At 44.5% G+C, this 26,158-nt stretch overlaps 5 protein-coding genes and 1 non-coding gene across 9 annotated transcripts; 2 read left to right on the top strand and 4 right to left on the bottom strand.

Moving 5' to 3' along the window:
• Positions 1-950: 950 nt before the first annotated feature.
• LOC117847802 (flavonoid O-methyltransferase-like protein Os11g0303600) lies at positions 951-1,733 on the bottom strand. The gene has a single exon (XM_034729091.1). The coding sequence runs from the start codon at positions 1,731-1,733 to the stop codon at positions 951-953; it is 783 nt and encodes a 260-aa protein (XP_034584982.1).
• Positions 1,734-2,985: 1,252 nt separating this feature from the next.
• On the bottom strand, positions 2,986-6,368 carry LOC117859169 (protein WVD2-like 5). The gene is made up of 7 exons (XM_034742374.2): positions 5,787-6,368; positions 5,519-5,668; positions 5,332-5,393; positions 4,844-5,003; positions 4,682-4,753; positions 4,480-4,590; positions 2,986-3,536 (listed from the first exon to the last, which is right to left on the bottom strand). Exons 1-7 carry the CDS (start codon positions 6,015-6,017, stop codon positions 3,225-3,227), a joined length of 1,098 nt encoding a protein of 365 aa, XP_034598265.1. The 5' UTR covers positions 6,018-6,368; the 3' UTR covers positions 2,986-3,224.
• Positions 6,369-9,242: 2,874 nt separating this feature from the next.
• LOC117848166 (glucan endo-1,3-beta-glucosidase 14) lies at positions 9,243-11,772 on the top strand. 2 transcript variants are annotated; one of them, XM_072291454.1, is made up of 3 exons: positions 9,243-9,512; positions 10,098-11,128; positions 11,401-11,772. In XM_072291454.1, exons 2-3 carry the CDS (start codon positions 10,304-10,306, stop codon positions 11,482-11,484), a joined length of 909 nt encoding a protein of 302 aa, XP_072147555.1. In that variant the 5' UTR covers positions 9,243-9,512; positions 10,098-10,303; the 3' UTR covers positions 11,485-11,772. The 2 variants fall into 2 exon arrangements, with proteins under 2 accessions (XP_072147555.1, XP_034585391.1); XM_034729500.2 differs by having other exon boundaries at positions 9,374-9,987.
• A 1,234-nt stretch (positions 11,773-13,006) lies between these two features.
• Positions 13,007-13,077, bottom strand: TRNAG-CCC (transfer RNA glycine (anticodon CCC)). The gene has a single exon. It is a non-coding gene; the product is annotated as a tRNA-Gly (tRNA).
• A 521-nt stretch (positions 13,078-13,598) lies between these two features.
• LOC117848177 (phosphatidylinositol/phosphatidylcholine transfer protein SFH2) lies at positions 13,599-19,408 on the bottom strand. 3 transcript variants are annotated; one of them, XM_034729517.2, is made up of 11 exons: positions 19,134-19,408; positions 18,991-19,019; positions 16,978-17,061; positions 16,846-16,899; positions 16,482-16,559; positions 15,519-15,572; positions 15,216-15,275; positions 15,031-15,126; positions 14,548-14,649; positions 14,375-14,455; positions 13,599-14,210 (listed from the first exon to the last, which is right to left on the bottom strand). In XM_034729517.2, exons 1-11 carry the CDS (start codon positions 19,186-19,188, stop codon positions 13,920-13,922), a joined length of 984 nt encoding a protein of 327 aa, XP_034585408.1. In that variant the 5' UTR covers positions 19,189-19,408; the 3' UTR covers positions 13,599-13,919. The 3 variants fall into 3 exon arrangements, with proteins under 3 accessions (XP_034585408.1, XP_072147556.1, XP_034585401.1); XM_072291455.1 differs by lacking the exons at positions 18,991-19,019; positions 19,134-19,408 and adding an exon at positions 17,971-18,032; XM_034729510.2 differs by lacking the exons at positions 18,991-19,019; positions 19,134-19,408 and adding an exon at positions 17,153-17,960.
• A 1,850-nt stretch (positions 19,409-21,258) lies between these two features.
• On the top strand, positions 21,259-26,074 carry LOC117862520 (26S proteasome regulatory subunit S10B homolog B). Its single transcript, XM_034746015.2, has 10 exons — positions 21,259-21,459; positions 22,642-22,761; positions 22,975-23,111; positions 23,236-23,397; positions 23,524-23,610; positions 23,691-23,777; positions 24,288-24,425; positions 25,180-25,371; positions 25,446-25,544; positions 25,634-26,074. Exons 1-10 carry the CDS (start codon positions 21,354-21,356, stop codon positions 25,706-25,708), a joined length of 1,203 nt encoding a protein of 400 aa, XP_034601906.1. The 5' UTR covers positions 21,259-21,353; the 3' UTR covers positions 25,709-26,074.
• The last annotated feature ends 84 nt before the right edge of the window (positions 26,075-26,158 follow it).

The following is a 26,158-nucleotide window of genomic DNA, read 5'->3' on the forward strand; positions in this document are numbered from 1 at the left end:
CTGCCATATATTGTTTGGGAATTGGTCACATGATTATTCTTTTGCAACTCGAGATAAAGAGCATCAAGCGTACTTATGTTATTACTCATTGCAAATTCATTTTTTGTTTCACATTGGGGGTATTTCGAAGTAAATATTTCACACGATAATATTTAATGCTTATAGATGAAATTTGTTTTGCCTGTAGCAACGCACGGGCACGATCCTAGTTAAAAGAGTAAAGAAAAAGAAAATCCGCCGGCCCCCGCCACCGGCCCCCTCCAGTCGCCTGCCGCCGCCCGCTCTGCCTTCGCCTCCGCCCCGCCGCGGCTCCCGCCCTCCGCCATTGCCGCCACTCCCTCCGCCGTCGCCGCCGCTCCCACCCTCCGCCGTCGCCGCTGCTCCCGCCACCCCTCCACCCCCACCGTCGCCGCCGCTCCCGCCGCCCGCCATGAGGGTGAGGGTGCCGGGTGAGGAGGAGGTAGAGGAGGAGGAGGAAGCTAAGGAAGAGGAGGCTGGGTGAGGAAGAGGAGAGATTGAGAGAGAAGAGAGATAGAGGAGGGGTAGGTGAAGACGGATAAAGAAGTGGATGGATCAGGCAGTGGCGGTGGGTGGAGGCACATTAGTATCGGGTGGGATTCCCACCCGCTACTAAAGGGGGTCAAAGGGGGCTCTTCGGGGACTATCCGTAAGACCCGGTACTAACGCTCACATTAATACCGGGCGAAAATGCAACCGGTACTGAGACTCGGGACGAATGCTCATTTTTCTAGTAGTGTTTGATCGCTCTAAGATTGTAACACAATCCTCGTCACTCCAATTATGCAGCACAAACTGTAACAAGAAAGATTGCTAATCGCATAACTGAATCAAGTGTTGCAAAATAACATCAACACTAAACTTTGTATATCACAGACTGTACTAAACAAAAAACGTATGCCTGGATGAAGAAAAAACTAAGATAAACACAATTAGTAGGTACTATTCCATGGCCACACTCGTACCTTGAGTAACACAACATCAGCTGGAGGGATGAACTCCATCATGTCACCTGCAACAAACTCAACCGTGCCATCAACCGGCACGCCGTCAACCACCTGCGGAAGCTCCAACACCGAGCACCTCACGTGTGGGAAGGCCTTTGCAATAGCTTTCACCGTGGTCCCGTCCCCGCCTCCGACATCGACCAGAGATGTCACCCCGGCGAACACCTCAGCGCACTCACGCACGACGATTTCCGCGCCCATCGCCTCGTTGAACAGCTCACTGAACTCCAAGTCACGGCTCGTGCAGCCGAAAAACCCTGCTCCATGCGCCATCATGAACGGTGTCTCCGCAGCGGCATCGTCCTCATTCTTCAGCCACTCGGGCAGGCGTTGAGACGCCGCGAAGTGGAATGGTGAAGTGGCCATGGCTGTGAACTGCGACAGGCATGTCTGGCTGTCGTCGACATCTTCCACAAGGAGGCGAGATACCGGGGTGAGAGAGTACACGCCTGGCTCGCCCTCTCCGAATACTCCCATGGCGATCAACAGCTTCATGAGGCGAGACAGGCATGGCCGTTTGCTTGCGGGAACCGGAAGAGCCACGTGCAGCTCGGACAGGGAGGCGGCGCCGCCACAGCGGTGGATGGCGGTGGGGATCCCAAGCTTGATCGCGCTTTGCAGCGCCATGGATTTGAGGTAGCCGAAGGTGTGGCACCAAAGCTGTGCCTGAGCTTGCAGAAGCTCCGCGCTGGTCAGGGTGGCTATCATCGGTGGTGTAGAATGGTTTTGAGCCATGCTATGTAGCAGTATGCTTTGCCAGTCTTCTCGCGCATTTTGTATAACATGTTGAGTACGAGTGAATTGTCTCTCTTTCCTCGTCAGTTTTCGCCTTTTGGCTGAACTGAATGATGCTTTTAAAGAATCTCTCTCTCATCAGAATCTGCCAGGTACTTAGCCAAGCATACTGCTACATCCGAAAGCAAACCTTGAAGCGTTGCAGTCCGCAAGGGCGAGGCTTGATCACATTGACTATTCGTCACGGTTGAACCTGTCTTTGTGTTCGCACTGGCTCTCTGTCCACTCTCTGTTATTGGAGTTGGAGGAGCTCCATGGCATCATGCAGCAGGACAGAAGTAACATCATCCTTCAATTCAGTGCTGGCCATGCTGTTCAGGCTGCAGGCACGCAGCTGGTTTGGTGTTCAAGATGATGCCGTAGCTTCATGTACCATGTCATCAGCATCAGCATGTGTTGAAGCTAAGACCTTGGTTGATCCACAGAAAATTTCCCTGTGTTATTTAGATAAGGGAAAAACATCCGGCCGCTACACTGACAAGAGTGTATATAGCCAAAGAAAATTTCCCTGTGTAACATTGACTTGAGTGGCAGTAGTAACTGGTCGTTTCTCTCCCTTGCGTATGCGTTTAGCCTATCCCTGCTGCATCAGATACTTGGTCCCTTTCTTCACGCAGTAGGAGGCCTTGTGGACAGCAAGACAATCAGATAAACAGATTTTCTTGTGCTAAAATCACTTGGAAGCAACATTTACCTTCAAAAAAGAGTGAACAAAGGATTAGCAGGAGAGGTTACATTCAGAAACCAATGCGCCTGACCCTTTTTTTTTACAAGGAAAATTTATTTTAATCTCTGCATGAGACATGCACACTTCATTATTACGGCCTCAGACTAAGATTATGCACACAACCATTCATTTAATTATTACGGTGCATGCACTGATGCATATAACCTCTCCTGAAAATACACGCGCTTCTCATCCAATGGGCCGGCAGCCCACTCTGGTCAAGCCCATGATGAGGGCCCACGAATACGAAACTCTAGTGCACAGTGTTAGGCACAGTGTTCTCTTGCCGTAGCCTAGTAGAAAACTCTGAATATTAAAGCAGGACCACTGAGGATTAGTATGTTATGGTTTGCAGGCACTTGAATTAGTAAGTTATCATTTTCCCTTGCGACAAACTTCAAACGAATAAGTACCTGTAGATTATGAACAGAAGCTATCTAGACAAGCAGCATACAGGCTCAACTCCAGGAAAACGAAACAGGAGTACATCACATGTAGCATAGTACAGGTCACAAGTTACTCTAGCAGACAAGCACAATATCATACAAAGCTTCCGAGGCACACCATCCATGACAATTCTCAGTTGGTTTGCTCACCGTGATTTTCGCTAAACGGCAATCTGTTCATCAGGATTAGCTCCAGCTTGGATCGGCCCCTGAACGGAATCTGTCTTCATCTCAGCTCCTTGTAGCTGCCCTGCAGCTGACTGTCTCTTGAGCTGGTTTGGTGCTCTTTAGCTGCCTCGCAGGTGATGAGCTTGCTGCGGCATCAAGCGTACCAGTTTCCTCTGATGGCAATCTGGGGAGTGACTTCCTCTGGGGCTTCTTTGCTGAATGTGATGGAGTTGATTTTTTCACACCATTTTGAGAAACCTTTTCCTCGAGGCTCAAACGGGCAGGTTGGTCCGGCGTGGTATTTTCTTCAGCCTCTGATGTGGACTTGTTTTTAGAACGACCAAGCTTTGGTGATTTTGCTCTAGTTGGGGGGATCTACAACAAATACCAGCATACAGTGAGTAATATATTACCACATGTCCATGTCAAAGCTGGAACACAGAAAGTTTGTTTGAAAATAAAAACTCCATATTTGGCCATTACTAATATATATACATGTAGAGAAAAGAAAGGTGTCTTCTACCACACGTATCACAACTGAATTAGTAAGATGCATTTGATTATCTCATCTGGCTTGATAATTGCTGAGTGCTGGCCATATGAATAATTTTGCTTCCCGTCCATTTTTGACAAGGTTGTCTGGTGCTGTGTCATGTGCTTGTCTAATAACGAATGCCATATTTGGAGTAACCAATCATATTAGCGAAGCGCGAAGAATGATGACAAGTTGAACCATGTCAAATATACAAGGACTTAAAGAGAGTTGCTAGTCACTAATGCAACTGTCAAATCTCTGTCATTGTCAGCAAGAGATTAACTTTATTTAAGTAGTGTGTCCCGATTGGCAATAAATATTACTTAATTAGTGTGGATGCTATGAAACCAGACCAGTCAGCCGAGAGTAGAGTGTTCTTGTATAGTTGTATTATTCATGTCAAGGCCCTGTACAAGTTCTGCCACTCAAGATGATCGAGAACAGAACATTCCCTACATATGTAAATAGAGAAAAACAAAATACCCAACTGCAGTTAACCACCTCCCTCCAGATAACAGAGTTTTATGTTATCATGATAATTCAAGGTTTCCAGGTTCCACCTAAACTATAAGGTAGTTTCAACTTCACCTCCTTTTTCTAAAAGATTTCTGTGAAATACATATTTTGAAATGGCAAGAAAGGCAGTGGATGATTATAACCAATAGAATCATGCTGCATGAGTGAATGTGATGACTCCACACATGCTCATAAGGCATATCAGTCACAAGTTCACTGAAAGTATAAGAGACTATAGCTAGCCATGAGTCATAATCACTAAATTACCTTTTTCAGTTCAACCTTCGCAGGAGTTGGTTCCTTGTAAAAGCTTGGCATTGGTGTTGCCTTGAAATTCAAACTCTTTCGCAGCATTTTGAGTTCTGCTTCTTCATTTTCCTGTGCATTTTAAAGAAAAAAAATATCAGCAAGCAACATAAAAGATGTGATAAGGGAAAGCAGCACCCAAAAGAAGGGCAAATAAGAATACCTTTGATTTAGCTTGCAAATTGCTTATTTCTAACTCTCGTGCATGAATCTTCTCCTCAAGCTTCGAATAGAACTATTTGATTGAAGAATTGGGTAAACAAAACAGACAATATACATATTTCAAAATAGATCAGCAAATAAAATAGCTAAACAAAAATTTTACCTCACGCCTTTTTTCCGATCTCTCATCGCACTTGAAGGTGAAGCCATATGAAGGAGTGCTGCCAACTTTTCGAGGCTTTGTACTCTCACAGTTGGACTCTTCTTCATCTCTCTTGATGGAAGAGTGCTGGCCTGATGACTTTTGAGTTTTGCTTTTCTCCCTGGATTTTAGTGGGTTGAACATAAATAGCATAAGTGACCCTTTGAACATATATAGCTGTATTAGATAATTTTATTCGAAAATAGCTATGGAGTGCATCTACTATGCCTACTCAGGGAATGATGATGAGTCAATGTGAACAAACACTGAACACAACGAAGAGGGGATTCTTGTCTGGAATAGTTCGAAAATAGCATGGTTTGTGCTGAACATCTCCATTTTGAGGTGTTTAAACCAATATACCATTAGTCTATTACTATGTTTCTTCCTTTTCCAGATTATTCTGATTTAATAGACAGATACAAACAGAAAGGAAACAAACAACTTACTTGGAGTCATCCAGCAATGCTGCATCCTTGGACGATGGGTGAGACTCATTCTTGACAGCTTTCTGATAAAAGCGAAACAAAACATATAAGATCCAACTGGATTGGGCAGGAAGCTGATTCCAGATATCCATAACTAGAGAAGAATGAAGATATTAAAACAGTGTGCATCATCATGTAAACTGCTTACATTACTACCGACACCAGCATCACCATTGGATACCCGGGCAACGGCTGCCTTAGGAAGAGAAGTATTGGGAGTTCTTCTCCTTGCCTGACCTTCATCTCCACTCCTTGGGCTCTTAGACTTGACAGCCTTAGGTCCATGACCTTTGTTCCCCTAAACATACATCACGTAGGAAATGCCAATCAGCACAATTGCACAAGGTACCATTATCCTACCGATATGTACAAGATTGCCACTGAAGCATTACAAGACATCACCGTCAAGAGCTCACATTGGAAAGACGAGGCTTCCTGCTCTCCGGGGGCGAGGTGGCCTCCCCGCCGGCCTCTTCGGGTGGGTTGATCACCTCGCTCTCCCCTGAGTTATCCTCATTGCCTTTCCCCTCATGCTCTTCCTCACCATGGACCCCTAAGCTAGGCAATGCAGGCTTCCCACTGGCCCCATCCTCGACGGCCACCGCCGGACCCCTTGCGTCGATGACGTCATCGACCACGTCCTCCATCTCAACCAAGCTGCCACCGACGCACCCCGCCGAGGGAAACGAGGTACAAGCGAGATCTACGCCTGAGATACGCCAAATGCGCGCAGATCTGGCCGAGCAACCGCGCAAGAAATGCCGGTGGCAACTACGGGGCCGGAGGGGGCGGGAGAAGGTGGAAAGATCGCTTCTTTACCTCCACCCGAGGGGAGTGATGGGGAATGGCAGTGCGGAGGAGCGCGGCGGGGGAGATGGGGCAGGCGGCGGCTCGCCGGCTTCCGCGGAGAAGGGCCGATTGTGGCAGGGAAGGGGAGGAGACAGCGGGGGTTGTAGGTGTGGTGACTGTGTTTGGGCTGGAGGTAGTTACTCGTCTCCAATCTTGCTGTCTTTTCATGGTTTTCTTTTTTCCGTTTGTTTTCCTACTGTTTTCTTTTTCCTTTTTGTCCCCAGTTCCTCCTTTCAAGATCTCCTGTCCTTAGATCTTAAAATGGAATCTTATGTTCTCCGAAGAGGATAAAGGATAGATCGTGCGAAATAAACGCCTCCTAATACTAAATGCACGGTTAATTCCACTCAAGCCGTCACTCAACCTCTTTTATGGTCAAGGTAGTAGGATTAAAAGGAGCAAAAGAATGATTGATGATTTCAATTTTACCATAAGAGGATATGGGTAGTATCTCATGTGTCTACGATGCTTAGATTTGCTTTCACCATGCTATTCTTTTTAATGCTATATCTTGTCACATTATGTAGTGTCAACGTGCGACATCCAACATTGCACGGCCGTAGTCGTAGCGTGTAGCTTAACCTTTTCTTCTATAATGATATGATACAGTGCGTATTGGATAAAAATACTATCCTATTACCTCAGTAGTCATTAGAAAAGTAAGGTAGCAAGAGATACACATGCTCTGTAAACCTTGGTTAAACATTAGGTTAAGGATCTATTGAATTTGTTTCATTTTAAGGTGACGAAGCCATTGATTCTAAACCTAAGATATTCCATTTAACTTTGTTAGAGGAGCATTTAATCGGATAGAATTTTGGTGATGATGGTCAATCCGTGTACCAGCTATGTGCTTATTTCTTCCTTATTGTTGGACTTATTATCTCGATAGAAAAAACTCAACGTTAGTAAGTATAAAGTTAGTGAATCTTAAGAGTGAAAGTGCTCTGTTTATGTGAAATGTTGGAAATGACTGTGTAAAGTCTATCATTGAGCGCGTTGATAAGTCCAATTTATATATGTCTTCATCCTTGTTTCGCGCATAAAAATGGTTAATTTGGATCGTTGATACGGACTCAAGTAGCAAGGTATGGGCCACCATGGGCCTGAGTATAACTGAGTCGGTATGTCACAAGCTAGCTTGAAGCTTGGCTCAATAATAGCTCAGTAATTACGTCAATTCGATACCTGATTTAACATCAAGATAAAAATAGGTTTGAAAATTTGGAATGCCCTGAAAATTAGCATGGAGTAACTCGCAAGACCAAAGATAGAAAAAACAGGCTTGAAAAATTGTTAATGAAAATATTCGATCTTGATTATGTTAGGCTTGCGGGCTTTGCCCTTTCGGAGGTTAGCCCTTAGCTCGAATCCAACCTAGAACAAAGCAAGCTTGAGTAACCCGCAAGCCTCGAGCTTTTTTCGAGTCTTTCTACTGCTATTATTGGCACCCACTGCTCCTAATTCCTATTCACTCCTTCCTCTGAGAAAATGACTTACTCTAGTCATCACTCATCAGTAGTCAAACGAGTATGTCCATGGCGGCTCGTTTGTAACAGCTATGGTTTAGCTGCAAGCTTGTCTTCAGGGCACCACAAAACTTTTTGTGGTTAGAAAGACGATGCTATCTCATCCGATGTATGTATACATGATGATATATTACTTTTGCAGTGTTTTTTTATATATAGCCACAGATGATTCTTTATCCTGATAAGCATAGAATGATGAGGTCAAGTTTCTTTCTCTGTAGATTGTCTGGTGCTGAGAATGAAGTGTGGGGACAGGGACAGGGAAGGTGCATCCAATGTCCATCACTCCATCCCATCTTGCCTCCCCCCCCCCCCCCCCCCCCCCCCCCCAACCCAACCCCCCCAACTGGTCATTTCTTTCTCTTATTTCCCCCTCCTCTTTGCATGACATGTCTGAGAAAGGTCATTTGCGCAAATTCTAACAAAACATGTCTACTTTTGCAGTGTTTCCAATAAGTCATTGCAGGGTCCAAACTAGGGTTTGGAAGGCCAATTGCATGATTACATCCATCAGGTAGTAGTTCAAGCACCACTGGATCGAAGGGAGGGAAGAAGAAAGTGATGATTGCTTCATATATACTGTATTGCAGCCTTTTTTTTTCTTTTACCTTATTTAATTGCGTCCTTTTGCCTTTCCTTTCTGCTATTTTGGTCCTCCTAGTCTTCTCTATGGAAATCAGTTGTGCTGACGTGGATCCGACATGGCTTTCCATCATGTGATTACAAAATATGTTCAACACTTGTTTATATACTTTTATTGGGGTGATCCTTTCTGCTGATTACACTTCTCTGAAGTCTTGGCATCCTGTTTTTTTTCTTTTTCTTTTGGAGCCCATTACAGAACCCCTAGTGTCTTTTTCCACTATCTCCTTATCAGAATGTTTATCCTTTCACGAGAATAACGCAGGCATGGAAATATGGAATATCTTCCCCACGGGATCTAAGAGGCCTGTCTCGTCACTTTCCGCGAGTGGAACATAGGCCACACATCGCCCCTTGCTGATGCACAAAGTTGTGTCGTCTGGTCAGATTAATGGCTGCAACCAAAATTTAGTCTTCCTGAATTTCTGGGAACTCGTTGCAGAGCAGACGCCTGGCCAGTTCTGTGCGGAAAGACCATTGCTGGAATGATCGATGATAGACCACTACTCTTTACAACACTTTGTTTAAACTGCAAAGGCTAAATGTGCAAGGGCAAAGCATGCACTGAACTAGAAAGCATGGAGAAACGTCATGCAACTTTTGCTATTTTGAGAAAAAAATATCAGGTCATGGCCAAGTGGAGACTGAAAGGTTTGTGCCCGATTTGCCTAGAAATTGGAGGAAATAAAACACGTGCTTTGATCAAAGGCACCCTCATCAGGTTTGGTGTAAGTTGCACCATCAGCATCAGGATTCAGGAGTGCACTTGTTCATCATAAGTCGATTCAGCTCTGATCTCCTCTTCGACCTGATTGATAATGGCCATTGCTCCATGCTTAGTTATCCCCTGACGCGGTTCCTGCTCTGAGCCTCTGATCAATCACGTAGGAAGGAGTACCTCGTCACTGTCAGCATTCCACTCCATTCACTTGCTCTGCTTTCTTCCAATCCTTGGATCGATCTCTGCAGCCTCTCGTCTTCTTCCTCCCTCCTTTTCTCACCAAGGCAAGGGAAGTCAGTGTAGAAGACTCTGCAGAGCAAGAGCAGAGGACGCAGCAGCGCTCAGGTGGCGGAGCAGTGGAGCAGAGGCAGCGGCAGAAGCGTCGCATGCGGACAGGCAAGGCAAGGCAAGAGACCGGATACCATTCCCCCTCCCCCACCGCCATTCCATTCTTGGCAACCCGTACCACCACTCTCCACCCACCGAGCCCGGCCGGGCAAGCAACCGGCCGACCTCGCCGGCGTGCGCGCGGGGGAGAAGTACTAATCTAACCGTGCGCGAGGGCGCTCCATGGCCGCCGTGCCGCCATGCCCCGCGCCCCACGCAACGTGCCCCGCACGCCGCCCGCCTGCTCTAATGCCCGCCCCCCGCGCTGCCGCCACACCTTCCTCCTCCGCTCGCGTCTCCCGCCGCCGTTGCTCGCGCCAAGCTCCTCGCCACGCCATCACCGGGAGACGGCGGTGATGTCGTCGCCGCGGTGGAAGTCCGGCGACGGGCGCCGCCGGCTGCTCCTGCTCCTCTGCTGCTGCCTCCTCGCCTTCCCCTGCTGCCACGCTCAAGCCACCACCACCAACATCTCCCACCGCTCCGACCATGGTTAGCTGATCAATCTGTTGGTTCTTTTGGTGCAAAAAAAATGATTAGTGTTCTTGATGAGCTTAACATGGATTGACACATGATTTACCATGCCTGTGGCTATGATGCAGACAGCCGCTCGTTCGTGGGCACGTACGGGATCAACTACGGGCGCATCGCCGACAACCTGCCGGCGCCGGAGGACGTGGTGCGGCTGCTGAAGCTGGCCCGGATCCGCAACGTGAAGATCTACGACGCCGACCACAAGGTGCTCGACGCATTCCGCGGCAGCGGGCTCAACCTGGTGGTGGCCATCCCCAACGAGTTCCTCAAGGACATGGCCGCCAACCCGAGCAAGGCCATGGACTGGCTGAACGAGAACGTGCAGCCGTACCACCCGTCCACGCGGATCGTCGGCATCACCGTCGGCAACGAGGTCCTCGGCGGCGGCGACACCGGGCTCGCCGAGGCGCTCGTCGGCGCCGTCGCCAACGTCCACGACGCGCTCAAGATGCTCCGCCTCGACCGCGACATCGAGCTCACCACGCCGCACTCCGAGGCCGTCTTCTCCAACTCCTACCCGCCGTCGGCCTGCGTCTTCCGCGAGGACCTCATGGTGTACCTCCGCCCGCTGCTCGACTTTTTCTCCAGGACCGGCGCGCCCTTCTACGTCAACGCCTACCCGTTCCTCGCCTACATGAGCGACCCCTCCCACATCGACATCAACTACGCGCTCTTCAAGCCCAACTCCGGCATCGTCGACCCCAAGACCAACCTCCACTACGACAACATGTTCGAGGCCCAGCTCGACGCCGCCTACTTCGCGCTCGAGGCCGCCGGGTACCCGGGCATGGAGGTGCGCGTGGCGGAGACCGGCTGGGCGTCCGCCGGCGACGCCACCGAGGCCGGAGCCAGCATGGTGAACGCCGTCACCTACAACCGCAACCTCAGGAAGCGGCTGTTCCTGCGCAAGGGGACGCCCTACAGGCCCGACCGGGTCGCCAAGGCCTACATCTTCGCGCTCTTCAACGAGGACCTCAAGCCCGGGCCCACCACCGAGAGGCACTACGGCCTCTTCAAGCCCGACGGCAGCGTCTCCATTAACATCGGCCTCAAGGGGCTCGTGCCCTCCTCCGCGCCACCGTCGCCGTTGTTCTTCAAGGTACGAATCTCGATTTGCTTTTCTTTTATTTGTTTTATTTTCTTGGAATCTTTGGCGTCCTCATTCCTCAAGTTGTGTTCTGTGTGTGCACCGTTGCACCATCCAGCATCAGGCATGGTGCATTGGGATGTGTGGCACACCATTTGGTACTTGAACTAATTTTCAAGGGCTGGATGGTGTCTCAATGCAGTATGAACAAACGTCTTGGTGGCTCGAACTAACTAATTACTTGTGCATTTTTTTCCTAATTATTCGTAATTTCGATTTTGCAGAGAGTTCGGGCATGGGGGTGGATTGTACAGTACTCGGCCGCGCTTCTTCCATGTACATTGATTTTTCTAGCATTAGCAACATGACCGCAGATTGATTAGCACGCATGGCTGCAAAACTGTATAGTGTGTTAGGGCCATGCTTCTTGAACTGGATGCTCGTGGCGCTCATCAAGAGCTAGCCGCTGCTGCTCCAGGCTTGAGGCTGGAAAAGTGCATGCAGTTTATTAACACTGATTCTTTCGACGGGAGCTTCATAGAAAACTCAATGGATGATTAGGATCACATGTCAGGATTTTAGTTCTCCTTGCAATGAGTACCAGATGCATTTCTCATTTCTGTATAAAGTAATCAAGCCTCACGGTTCATAGTTCAGCATGATGTTTTTAAATATTGAAACTTCGAGTTTACCTCTTCGGTCGGCATTTCATTTCCCCCTGTTTTACCTTACGAAATCTTGTAAGGTTATACCATGTCCTTGTAATAATTCACCTTTTTTTTAGTTTCCCCACAATTTGAACAATCAGGACTAAAATTCCAGATGTGAACTCCTTGTACATTTTCTTTTACAGAACTCCTTATACACCAATCACCAGCTTTCCACTCATATTGGAGAATTACTGCTACTTGGATCTTTGAATCAGTATTTATGCTTTTCACTTTACTAAACAATTTGTGGAGGCAATAATTCAGCACTACTTGTCATGGACACACATGAATTTCAATTTAGAGCCTTTTCTTCCCCAGTAAGCAGCTGTAGAATCACTGTCCTATGTAAGCATAGGGCACTCAAGGCATCCATCTGACCTGGTTGGCGGTTGGCCACAAGCCTGCCACTGCATGCAACCTCTGAAGAAGCACAGGCTGATGTGCTCAAGTTAAGGATCACTTGCACAGGATGGAAAACCTCATAATCTTCTGCTTCTGCTTCCAACAAGTCTTTCCAAGGTTGATGCTGCCTTGCAAACAAGAGGGTTTTCTGATCCTTTGCTTACCATAATAATTTACCGGGTCCGTAAAAAAATTACCGCAGTGATTCACTGGAAAGCTAGTTTCAATCCTGCAGTGACAAGAACTGCTCGAGCAGATTCCTGTGGCTCACCGGCCATTGCTTTTTTGTAAAGCCAAGGGTTCCTTCGGAAAAGCAAGGCCTGTAACAGTGTGGTCTAGCTGCAGCAGCTGCAGAAACGAATTATTGGCAAACATTTTTCTCCCTCATGGCTGACTTTTGGAAGAGCTCGTGGGCCAGTGATTTTTTCTTTCACCTTTGGTCCTTGGCTCCTTGCACAAAGGTTTGGTATCTGTATCACAAAACTGAAAAAGAAGGCCGAAAAGCGCCCTTCTTGCTCTTTCCGCTCCTGACAACTTTTATCATACAAAACAAGGAATCCCGAATCCCTAATCACAATTCGACATGGAAAAGAAAAACTTTGCTCGTGACTAACCACAATCCTCCATCCAAAACATTATGACTTTGCAGTGAGTGCTCACGAGACCATAAAAGAACATTGAATTAATTAAGAAGTTAAATAAAATAACATTGAATTAATTAATTAAGAAGTTAAATAAAGGTAAAAAAGTAAAAAAAATCATAAAAAGTAAAAGTAACTGCGCATCCGGGGAATCGAACCCCGGTCAGTACCGTGGGAGGGTACTATGATACCACTACACCAGATGCGCTCACTTTGCATCGTTTGGCCAATACATTTTATAAACGTTTTGAGGAAGCATATATATAGCACGCGTCCTGATCCGAGTCGCGGCGCGGCGTTCGGGTGAGGGAGGGATGGTCGCCTTCGTGGCCTCCTCCTCCTGGTCATGGGGCTGGGAGGACACGATGCCCATGGGCCACGGTTTGGTCCCCGCCGCAGCTCTACGAACACGCACAGCGATCAAACCGTGCGATCTCGTCGAGATCACATGCTGCCCAAGTCTTGAGTTGCAGGCGCGCATGGGCAATTGCGGCCGGCGGCGTATATCCTGTCGGCGACGGCGACGGCGATGGGCAATTGCGGCCGGCGTTTATGCTGTCGGCGACGGCGATAGCACCGCGCTGCAGCTGCCGTCCCCTCAAACTCATCCTCACAAGCCATTTTGTTGGAACTGCAGAGAGGTTTTTGAGTAAGAAACAGCTGCAAAGAGAAGTCATCATTCACAATCCACCAAACACTTCTTTTGAAAAATGACGCATATGCAAAAACTGTGCGGGAAAAAAAAAGGCGCTTCCATGGATCGCCTCTCATATACCAGCTAAATGTATGTCGGGGTTACACTAGCAAAAAGGTGTTTATGGCAGCTCCATGTCCATCTAATATACACCGACTTGTTTATCTCTCAGCCTCCCCAGCTATAAACTCGAGCTTGCACCATGGGAGGCGCAAGGCTTTGCTGCTATATTCCCCAGGCAACTGGGGACCGTCAACCGAAAAGCGGAATGGACATCAATTGCCAATTTCATCAGAGGTCACCGGGGCGGCACCGGGCAGGGCGTTCCAGAGATCGATGGCCAGCCTCGGCGCGTGCTAGTCCTTGTGGCCGTTGGTGGATCCGTCCTGCTCACCCATCTTCTGGAACTCGGCCTGGATGACCTCGACGATCTTTGCGTCGTTTGGGTCTGGCTCGGGGATGCTGACGTGCAACGATCCCATCTTGATGAGCTCCCTGTGCGAAGCTTGCTCCTTGATGTGGCCATAAAGTTCTTTGTGGAAAGGATGGTCGAGGGAGAAGCAATTGTCGACATCCGATGATGAATGCTTCGATGATCCGGAGCCCTCCCGGCGGCAGAAATGGGGGAGTGATGAATAGTCCATAATCTACAAAAGTCAAGCATCACAACTGTTTACCATAGGGAAAAAATAATAAAAATGTTCTGTGGCCTTCCATATAGGGTACTTGTGATATTATTGCAACCAGAAATGAAGGATCTAAGTGGAAAAAGTCACCAACAGGAGGGAAGAATATTTTTCCAGTTATTTACCTTTAGAAGTTCATCTCTCCCACAACCACTCAAAACTTTAACTTTCTTTTTGGTCCTCTCCTGCAATAAGGGCTTCACAACCTGGCAGCAGACTCAAATTAACTGCCATCAGTTTTTCTAAAAACTCACTAGTAAAATCTTAGGCCAGAATATCAGTGGAAAATCGATAGTACCTTCCAACAGGCGGAAAATATGTACGGAACATTAACTACATAATAGGTCTCTGTCTTTTCAGGGTAATTCAGATCATCAACTGTCGATATGGAAGTCAACATCTGTAAATCATATTAAAACTATATCAACAAAATAACATACCACAACTGAAACCCAGAAGTAACACAAGTAATGAGCATGGCTTGCAATGTTTTTAACAAAAAAAAAGGAATAAGTGAAAAACTAGTCCAGGGGTTTCAGTGTAACACTTCGCTTGAATGGTATACAAAACTGAGTTGGAAGTTCAAGGAAGTTGTTCTTCATGAACACAAGATGTTAAGATAAAGATAACTCCAATATTCTATTCAATTACTAGTACAAGAATATGCTTATTAGCCAAGTTATTATTTTACACATCCATACATGCATAAACAATAATACTAACTCATTTGTGTATGATCTCATGAAAAAGTACGGTTTCGGTTAATAGTCACAAAGCATACCTTTATTTGGCTCAGTGCTGATAGCTTCAAACCAGTCATATCCAGGACTTTTACACAGCTGGTAACAGGACGCCCGAACTGTTGTGACAGCCTAGGCTAAATGTGGTACAGATAAACATTAGGAAATAATTTATATGTTAACATAAGAAATCTATTAAACTCACAGCATTTTGTTGGATACTCACCAAAATTATACGATCACGGTACTCGTTAATTTGGATATGAGATTGCACATAGTAGTGGACCTGAGACAAAAATACCTCTATTTTTAGTCAAGAAAACTCAATTCAGTAGAAGGAAGCATAGGGCCATAGATAAATCAAGATAGTTGGACAAGAGAATTATTTAGGTAGCTAACTGATTATGATACTATGTTTGAAGGTTATATCAGCCTCTGAAAAATATATGTTTCCGCAGACAGTAAAAGCAACCAGTTCCATGATTTCGGTTCTAGCCTAATCAATATATAGCAAGCATCTGGCAATTACCGAAGCTTTGTCATATGTGCTATGTCCAACACCAATGGCAAAAACTGGGAGACCCTGCCAATGAGAGAAACAAAGATTTATTGAAATAAAGATGAAAGAACTGGGGTAGCAGACTTGCTATATTTTAAGAAAGCAAAACTCAAAGGTGAGAAACATCACATAAGATCCTACATATCTTAAAAACAATATACTGTCAGGTCAACTGCGACAGTTCCCAAGAAAAAAACATCACCTATGATCCTACAGTCCTTAATAATCAAACACTGTCAAGTCAACTATATCATAGTTGACTTGACTTGACAGTGTTTGAGCAAATCATCTTGATGCTATATCATACGTTGAAACTAGAGATCTTAGGATGGCACTACCCACCTTCCCTAGCTAGAAAAGGTTGGCTACAGTGTTGCTGATAGTAGGACATCACTCCATGGGAGTTTGACGATCAACATAAGTTAAAACTTTAACCTCTTCAGTGCTACCTTCTTTCAGCTTATATAACTTGTGAAAAATTAAAATTCGAAGTACTCTGTTCGATGGATTTCAACATGTAGCTAGATCAAATTAAGTACAAGAATATAGTGGCCTTACACCTTAGGGCCTGTTTATTTGAGCTACACCTTTTGGAGCTTTTCTGAAAAGCTGTTGCTGGCTTTTGGTTCTGAAAAGCCAACAATACCTTTTAGAAGATGTTTTTAGCTTTCTGGGCTTAGAAAGCTTCTGAGTTTTTCAGCTTTCCATATAAACTCAGCTTTTCTGGGCTTCTGGCTTTCCAGAAGCTGCACGAGAAGCTCAAACAAACAGGCCCAGGACACTTACCAATAAAAAGGTATGTCTATTTCAAAATTCAAACACACAAATAACTGCTTCATAATCAATTCAGAAAGGTAAGAAGCATCTTGCATAACTGTGAAACTAACGTTCAACCGACACATAGATTTTAGTTATTGGAAGTAACAGCTATACCTCCTTTGTGTATCCTGACAGGCCAACAAGTTGTGAATCCCGTATTGATCTGTATAAGTCTACTGGGACTATAGGTCTCTGCACATGTACAATGCAAACATTGATCGGCAAAAGTGAAGAATTTTGCTAAAGAAACATTGCAGAAATAGGTAGATTATCAGGAGTGATATATGGTGCACTAAAATAAATAAATAAAATAACTAAAATGAGAAAGGATTAGGTTTTGGTGATGGTGGTGTGTGTGTGTGTGTGAGGGGGGGGGGGGGGGGGGGGCAATCAAAACAGTATAACTATAAGGGGCTCTTCCGTAGCTTTCTGACCCGGTAACATCTGGCAGGATTATATTCTAGAGAGGGTGACTCACCTCCAGCACGCTATCAATTTCGTTTTGAATCCTCCAATTCAAAGAATCTACAATCTATAGAAACAACAATATTAGTAGTCAATTTCAGAAAGCAGTTCACCCACTGTTGGGAAACTTTGTATAAAAGCTTACCATTTTATGAGCCTTTGATACATTCCACTCTCTAGCCTTAAGGAAACGCATCAGTGTTTCTTTGGGATAACCCTGGTGCACATTCTGAAATAAACAAGATATGGTTAGATTTGTTTTCCCAGAATCAGTCTATGAGTCACAGATTAAGTCGATGATCATCAAACAATCATATTACATCAAAGTGCCACAGCAGTGAAGGTAGCAATCCATCTTTTCCGAGAAAAATGTAGTCATATCCATAGTCATGCATTTGAATACACAACATGGACATGTGATGAGTACTACAGACTAAAGAGCCAGGATATGAAAACACTATGAACGTAGGTAGTATCTGTAGGAGGTTCGTAATTACTGCAATCACGACTATGAAAAAAAGCATGTATCATAAACAGAATGCTGACTCCATTCACTGAACATTCTCCTATGACAAATGCAACTTATAAAGTATGTTTGCGACCACCAAAATTTAAAACAGGTGGAGATGAACCAACTAATAATCGATTATTGTTCTAACGATGGTTTATGAGATTCAATTAAAGATTACAGGGCTGGTTTGGTCCACAGAACATCAGTTCTTGATCGCGATCTCCCAAAAGCATGAAGTTACATTAGATGTTCTCTTCCTATAATCTTGAAATTTCTGCTTTGGAAGTTACATTAGATGTTCTCTTCCTATAATCTTGAAATTTCTGCTTTGGAATAAATCCTCCAAAATGGGTTAGGTGGATTTGGTTCTGCTTCACTAGTTTAAGGTTTATTTCTTTTGTTAGCCTTCACTAGAAAAATAGAAGGAAAAGCTCAGCTTTACACCATTTCCACAAGTTCTAGGTGCAGTGATTACATGAAAAATCTAGCAGATGAGTTCATTCTTGAGAGGGTTCATGGGTGTACACACAACTAGTTTTCACTCCCATCAGAAAATGTAGGTTTCTAAAGATAAAATGAAATGAAAAAGCAGACAGAAACGGTAGAACTAGCCAAATCCAGTAGTACCTGGGCTTCAGTTTAACCAATCATAATCACAGCCCTTGTTGGTTTCTGCAGGTTTCCTATTTGTTGAAGTATAAGTGAATTGCCAAGCAATGAATGGAACTGACTTAGCACATGTGTAAAACATTTACGAACATATCTTAAACTGGCAATGTAAACATAGTAGATATGTTTATGTTGAAGCACGTGTCTACAGACTCCTAGCTGCAAGTTTGGTTAACATGAAACATGGAAAGGGTGGATCACACCGCAGGATACCAAAAGTTCCTAGATGGCAGCTAGTTGCGAATGTATACAGATGGCACATCAAATGCAGACTCCTGAATACGTCCAAATCTACTTAGCACACTTAATGGACTAGAGATCAGCACAATTTTGCCATTCAACTCATTGTGGACCAGAAGCATGATCCACGGGGCTCCCAATTGATGTCAACCCAAATATGTCCAAACTGACTTAGCATGTTAACGAACTGGGAATCAGCATGATTCTGCCACTCCATTCATCGTGGAATACGAAAGCTTGATCCACAGGACTCCCAACTCATGTCAACCATGAAACTGTAACAAACTCCATAGAGCACACACAGCTGCGAAACTACCATACTAGGCAAGGGCAAGCAGACAGCCAGACAGGCACCACCAAACCTGACCAACCCATTGAAATGCAGCAAATTCACATGGCACATACTACTTGTTACAGATCAAGCAACATCTCCAAGCACGCACTTGCCTAGCAGTAATAGCTACATCACCATATCTCTAGCATGTACTATTAAGTGTTAACCACGAAAACATCAGAGATGAAGCGAATTGTCCCATTTTGATCTATGCTGATTTAGCAATTCCAAAGGAGTAACGATACACTGAGTAGCTCACTCTCCCTCCCCAAATCAGATCAAATCTCGACAAAATTAGCTAAGCTACGCTATGATCCGGCAGCATAGGCTAAATTCTACCAGAAACAACACCAAGATCCATGCTTTCCCAGCGAAATGGCTGTACGGCACCCCCAGATCCATACCTGAAACGATCTCTTCAGCGGCGTCTCCACTGTGAAGATCCGGACCAAGAAAAGGGAAGTCAGAAACACAGAAACACCTCAAGAATCGCAAAGAAACACCGAGAAACGGCGCAGAGCTTCGCCTCCAGCAAGAAAGCACGCACCTTGCTCCATGAGGAGGCTGAGCTGCTTGACGGCGTCCTCGGAGTCAGCCCCCATTGCCGCGGGAAGAGGCGATCCCGAGCTCCGATTCGGCGGGCCCGGCGCGGAACCGGAGGCGCGAAGCGAGGTAGATTCAGTCGGCGGTCGGAGGGAGGTCACCAGAAGTGTATCTGTCCCCTGGTTGTGTGCTCCCGTGGGCGCCTTTGCTTCGAAGGTCTTGCTTCCGTTTATGGCCGATCGCGCTGCCGTCTGAGTGTGCGTATGCTTCGGTGCAGAAAGTGGGGGAAGCGTGCGTCACGCCGTACTAAGCTCCACTTTTTCGCGTCGGCAGATGGAAAATATCCTTTCCTTTTCAAGAAAAATAAAAAACTAGGGAGCAGTCAACACAGTGAGCTGATGCAACGCCTAAACCCATCATATTATATTTATAAAGTGGAAATTGCAAATACTTTAGAGTTTAGAGGCCGCTTCAAGTTGCAATTTTCTTTAATTCCATTTGCAACATGGTGTGTATCTACAAGCTACGCTGAATAATCTAATTGTCCACATAACGTAGGTGAATTGCCTAGAGCTCTTCTGTTTTGTCACCTGATGCCCAAGAAAGAGCATTTGGATTTTCTTTTTGTCATTTTCGTTCGCGTTTGACATTTGCTGCTTCCCTAACCAATTGTCCTGGTAAGCTAAACGTCACTTTTAGGCAAATAGACAGATCCTATATTTTCGTTCTTCTAGCTTAGGCAATAGTCTTAGCTGTTATATATCTTTTTCAGCTGGCAGCATATTCTAGGAAATATTCCCATCGCAAAGGACATGTAGCGAAGACGAAAGAAAATCTTTGATGTTTTGAAGTACTCCTATTTCCTAGGACGGGGAAAAATACACCACCGGGTTTAGACTATTGTTTCTTGCATTGGTATGGAATACATGTGACAGTTCAAACTTTGTGGTATTAATAATCCTTTGTCTTAGTATACAAATCGATTTAAACGTATGATTTCGTTGATCAGCCCTCTTTTGATGATGAGTGAAGGGAGCCTTGCACATTCCACTTGCAAAAAAAAAAACTATTATACTAAATATTGGATCGGCGCCTCTTTCGGTTGCCGCTCACGTTGCCATGGCCATTACTGGGGATGGCATATCTTTTCCGAAATATGTGACGAGTTTAAATCATTTCTTTCTCTTTTATACTAAGAGCTTTGATTTGCTCCTTTTATTTGCTAATAATGGAGAGAGTCTTGGTCAATTCTGCTTGGGGTTTATTTACAAGATGGTTGTTTTAGAGAACAAGGTGTTAGCGATAGGGTTTATGTGTAGTTACCGATGAAGTACTTGTCAACATTCCATTATAGAGTTAGATACGTTTCGGAAAGGGTTCTAAGACATTGGATCATGCGGAGTATCTAAGAGGTGCTCGGCGATTTTAGAAGGTAATTATTTGGTCGTGGTGTGTTGTGTTGTCTCGAGACAACATGAAGTTCTCTGAAATTGATTTACAAGAAATAGTGCGAATACAAAAGAATGATAGAAACATATCTCAACATCGTAGAATGAAGGTTAACCTTTGAGTTTTGATATGGAGCGTGAAATATCAACGAGACCTAATATTTTCTTAAGTTTAAGGACTGACCTCCCGTCGTCCATAAATTACACTGGATCAAAAATTCGTTCACAGCGCAGACATCACCTTTGCTATTCACCACACACAACTAGATCAAAAGTAGATCAGCATAAGTTCACTGAAAGTCTGAAACACATCAACATCCAGCTGCAAACAAAGTTACGCAAGATCGCCATTTAACCCAAAGGAAACACTCTTCTGGTACAAAATCGTAGCATCAGAGGTAGGCCAATTTGAATTTTGATGAAGCTTCTGGAAAAGAACACGATGACGTTGGCTGACATCAGGGGCTTGCTAAGCCCGTGTCCGTCCGACGCGAGCGCCGCAAACCAACTTTCCTGAAATACAGGCAACCGCGGCCCACCATACCAAAGAACCACGGCCCACCACGCTCGCGAAACCAGTTTGCGGGTCGAACACGGATTACGTTTCCAGTATTTAGAACGCGGAACAGCCCGCCCTGCAGCCTGCTTGTGAGTTGTAGTGGATAAGTGCGGCGGCCTGTTTTACGTAACCGTGGGAGCGGAGAGAGGAGCCTGCGCGATTCTCTTCTTGCGACGGAAGCCAAAAACTAGACGGGCCGAGACTGCGGGAGGACGAGATGGCCGACGGGGAGGACGCCGCCGCCGCGCGCCGCCGGTCCGCCATCACCGACTACCGCAAGAAGCTGCTCAACTGCAGGGAGCTCGAGTCGCGCGTCGGCACCGGTGAGTCGTCCGTCCCCCGCTCCCCTCCCCCCCGTCTCCCCTGGCTCACCCTGCTCGATCCCAGTCTCCCTAGGGTTCGGAGCGGCCGATTCCTGTCTCTCTCTAGGGGATTAGAGGTTTTGTGCGCGGGATCTAGTCAGAGGTTTGGATGGCGAGTAATTTTTTTTAGGGGGTAAGATTCGCTAGCCGCGGTGCGGCGTACTCAGTGATTTCGAGGTTTTACTAGGGGGTCACCGTTTGTTTTGGCGATGTGCTTCGGTGTTAGATCGGGGACTGGGGTGTTGGCTCGGGCTGTTGTTTCAGTAGATTTGGTTTTGGGGCGCTGAATCTGGTGGTCTGGATGCTGGGTGCTTGATGTGGATCTGAAGTTCTGAAAGTATGAAGTGATCTTGGGTTTAGTTTGGTCAACCTCGGTAGCTGCGTGGATAATTGGGCCTGATATTGCCCCCCACCCTGATTGAGCCACCTATTATTTTTTTGATCTCTCAGTAGCTTTGCTCATTTGGCGTTCAAGAGTTTACAGTTATCTCAAACATGAACGACTCATGTTTGTTAGAGCATCAATTAGACACCGATAATTTTGTGTTAACTTTGAACTGCAAGATAGATTTTTTTCCGTGCATTCTATACATTTTATTTGCATAGTTGATGAGTTAGAAATTTATGGTATTCAAGTTGTACTGCAGGTTGAGCTAAGTTATAGGTCTAGCAATCCTGTAGTCCCACTTTTCAGGATGCTGATTGTCTGTTGGTTAGTAAGGAAATTGTATAAGGTATAAGTGCTCCAGTCCAAGCTTGGGCCTCTGTATCTGATTATGTGGTAATGCGGTATATTGAAAGCTTGGGTATAATATCCTTTCTACCAAGTGCCACGGTTATATGTAAATAAATGATCATAAGCTTGTTTTGCATATCATCCCAGTGTACTGGTTTGAGATTGTTCACATTTGAAGCTTCTGTTTTTTTAGTCTAACATAGAAAATAAGGTACATGATATGTCTGTTGCTACTTGGCTAATGTGGTCTAGTAATATTTTTCCTTAGTAAATTTGCTGCGGCAAAATTATCAGCCTTGGTGCTAAACGGCCTTTGTTCTTAGGGGGGTAATCTAAGAAGTTTGCTTGTTTACTGAAAAACTTCGTCCAATTTATTTATCTTGATTTTCCTTTCCTTTTACATGCAGTGAGAGAGAGCCTTAAAAATGCAAAGAAGGACTTTGCCAAGACTGAGGACGACTTGAAATCGCTGCAAAGTGTGGGTCAAATAATTGGAGAGGTTCTCCGGCCTCTTGATAATGAACGATGTAAGTACAAAGTATTTTCCCCACAATTACCTATCTTTTTTGCTGTTCTGCTTCACTTGGTAATAACTAACAAGATTGAGTATAGTGTTCTTAGTTAGCAACTCGGTCATTTTCATTGACATCTATATGAAATTTGAAAATATCACTTTTAGTTTTTGTTTTTATTCCTCAACACCACAAAAACTAAACAACTGAAACACCTGTTTCTTCAAGTTATCGTGAAGGCCAGCAGTGGTCCCCGGTATGTGGTTGGTTGCCGAAGTAAAGTAGACAAGGAGAAGTTGACTTCTGGAACTCGTGTTGTACTTGACATGACGACCTTGACAATAATGCGAACTCTACCACGGGAGGTATATTTTTTATCTGAATCATTTTATGTATTTTTTGGTTGGATTATCCTTACATTTCTATGATAAGATCAATGGCTTTATATAGAGAAACTGATTTTGATTATGTGGAATGAAAATCCTTTAGGTTGATCCTGTGGTATATAACATGCTTCATGAAGATCCAGGAAATGTCAGTTACTCTGCTGTAGGCGGTTTGTCTGATCAGATTAGAGAACTCAGGGAGTCCATCGAGTTACCGCTTATGAACCCTGAACTCTTTCTTCGGGTGGGAATTAAGCCTCCTAAGGTAAATGCAATACGTGTGTTTGTGTGTGTGTGTGTGTGTATACTTAGACCCAAATTATGCATATGAGGCAAAAGAGGTAAATTCTAATGTTCTGAAATCAATGTTTTGTTTATTTTAATCATTCAGGGCGTTCTGCTCTACGGTCCTCCAGGGACCGGGAAGACACTATTGGCGAGGGCTATTGCCAGTAACATCGATGCCAACTTTTTGAAGGTGTGTGGCTTTTCACTTCATTGATAGCATTTGGTCTTTCTTACACTTCTAATATATTGCTTATATAATCATTAAAACAGATTGTTTCAAGCGCTATTATTGACAAGTACATTGGAGAAAGTGCTCGTTTGATTAGAGAAATGTTTGGCTATGCACGTGATCATCAAGTAAGTATTAAAGTCTTGATATCGCTCAATTTTTATTTCTGGAAAGATAATTCGATCTTAACTGACTATTCATTATCTGTAAGACATTACTGTGGGAATAATAGAGAAAGCTTGTCCTCTATAAACTGTGCACATTTATTTGATGAATATATTGTGCCATCAAATTTATTTCCATTTATCTGGAAGACACTAGCACTGTGAGATATGCAGGTCCTTTATGCAATACTACAATAGTTTATTTGGTGAATATATTGTGCAATTAAACCATATTTCCTGTCAACACGAAATGAAAGCTATGCTTTGTTTATAAAACTGAGTAATGTACGGATCTCATGTTAGTTTTGCATGAGAGTTGCCCCAAATTGTCAGTTTAACATGAAAATAAATCACTGGGATCAATGACTTCATTTGAGTTGTTGGAACTCTACCAAATCTATACACTTAGCCATGCATCATTCATCGTACTTCAGTAACTAATAATTTTCTTCATGTCAAATTGTTCTTACTTAGCCATGCATCATCTTCATGGATGAAATTGATGCCATTGGTGGGCGAAGATTTAGTGAGGGAACTAGTGCTGATCGTGAGATCCAGCGGACGCTGATGGAGCTCCTTAACCAGCTAGACGGATTTGACGAGCTTGGGAAGGTAAATTTTATTATTTAGATATGTTGATATTTGCTCGTATAGTTTTCTAGCTTAATACAATCTGCAAATACATGTGGATCTAACCAAAGTTTTGCACTCCACATTTGGATATAATGACATCTGGGTATCATTATCTGTGATTTATTATTGGAACTTCTCAATTTTGTGAGGTCAATCCAATCCGCTTGATTCTGTAGTACGGTTGAGCGATGCTGTTTAATACTACAATAGATCTGTAACATAATGAAACTTTATTTGAACAATTGGGATATACCTAATGGTACATTGTCTGTATGCTGCTTTATCATTTGTGTACACTTATTTTTTGGTAGTTTAGGACTATACAGGTTTAAGATGTGGTTTTGTTGCATTATCCCTCAATTGATGTAATCAATGTAGTTATTTGGTTATATATCCATCCAATTCGATGTACTTGTTTTTTTCGTATACTTGATTGCAAGTTAGCTACTTCTATGCCTGGTTAGGTTTTGAATGGTTAGTTGACACCTGAGTTGAAACTCCAATTGAGGATACTAGTAACAGGATGAGAGTTTAGAATCCTAGATATAATATTGATTTATTGATCTCTCCACTTTCTTGTTACCAGGTTTGTGGGCTTTGCACAATTAAGTACATGACACTCACTTAACCTTCTCTTTCTAAGAATGCTGCACAGCACACCTTGTATTTGTTGGTTCTGTATGCATTTAGCTTGAGTGCTTCAGTGCTTGACAAGGTTATTTTTGTTGAACAGGTAAAGATGATCATGGCTACGAACCGACCTGATGTTCTGGACCCTGCACTGCTGCGTCCTGGACGTTTAGACAGGAAGATTGAGATTCCACTACCCAACGAGCAGGCAAGAATGGAAGTTCTTAAAATTCATGCTGCCGGTATCGCCAAGCATGGGGAAATTGATTACGAAGCTGTCGTGAAACTTGCAGAGGTGAGTTAATTGTATGGTGTATCTAACTTCTTTAAATCTCATGGCATATCTTCTCCTAACTTGTCCAGTTTTAGGGTTTCAACGGGGCTGATCTTCGTAATGTCTGCACCGAAGCTGGTATGGCTGCAATTCGGGCAGAAAGGGACTATGTTGTTCATGAAGACTTCATGAAGGTGAGCTATTTTATACACCCATCTATTTGTACCTGAACAAACTGGTGGTCATGCATTGACTCTTGAAATCCCTGCAAACTTCATTTCAGGCTGTGCGGAAGCTAAATGACGCAAAGAAGCTGGAATCAAGTGCGCACTACAGCGCCGACTTCGGCAAAGAGTAACATGGGACGCTGATGCAACGAGCAATCTTGCTAGAAGTGCATATGCCGTGTATCGTCAGGGAGCTCAGCCATCGCAATGCAGAAGAAAGAAATCAGCTATTTATGTTCAGGCTCCTGGACAGTCCTCTTTTTCTGATATTCATAATCATTGCTAGGAGGATTATCAAGCTGACCACTGGGAGAAACCATTCGAGAATTTACTAATTTTGAACCAGTCGCTCTTTGCTTCAGTGATCATACATCATCAGCTTCCCTGTGTATTAGTCTGGTAACTCTGGTTCGAGCTGTTTCATTTCCATCATTCCATGTACTTGACTGTGTGCTTGCCTGCTCGGTAACAGAAAACGAGGCTAGTTCATCTTTGAATTGCGATTTTCCCTCTTTTGCATAATCTAGTGCCAGATGGATCACGCAAAATTAAACATGTTTGGAATGCATGAGTTTTGCCTA

Source organism: Setaria viridis, chromosome 1 (assembly GCF_005286985.2).
Source record: "Setaria viridis chromosome 1, Setaria_viridis_v4.0, whole genome shotgun sequence".
NCBI lineage: Eukaryota > Viridiplantae > Streptophyta > Magnoliopsida > Poales > Poaceae > Setaria > Setaria viridis.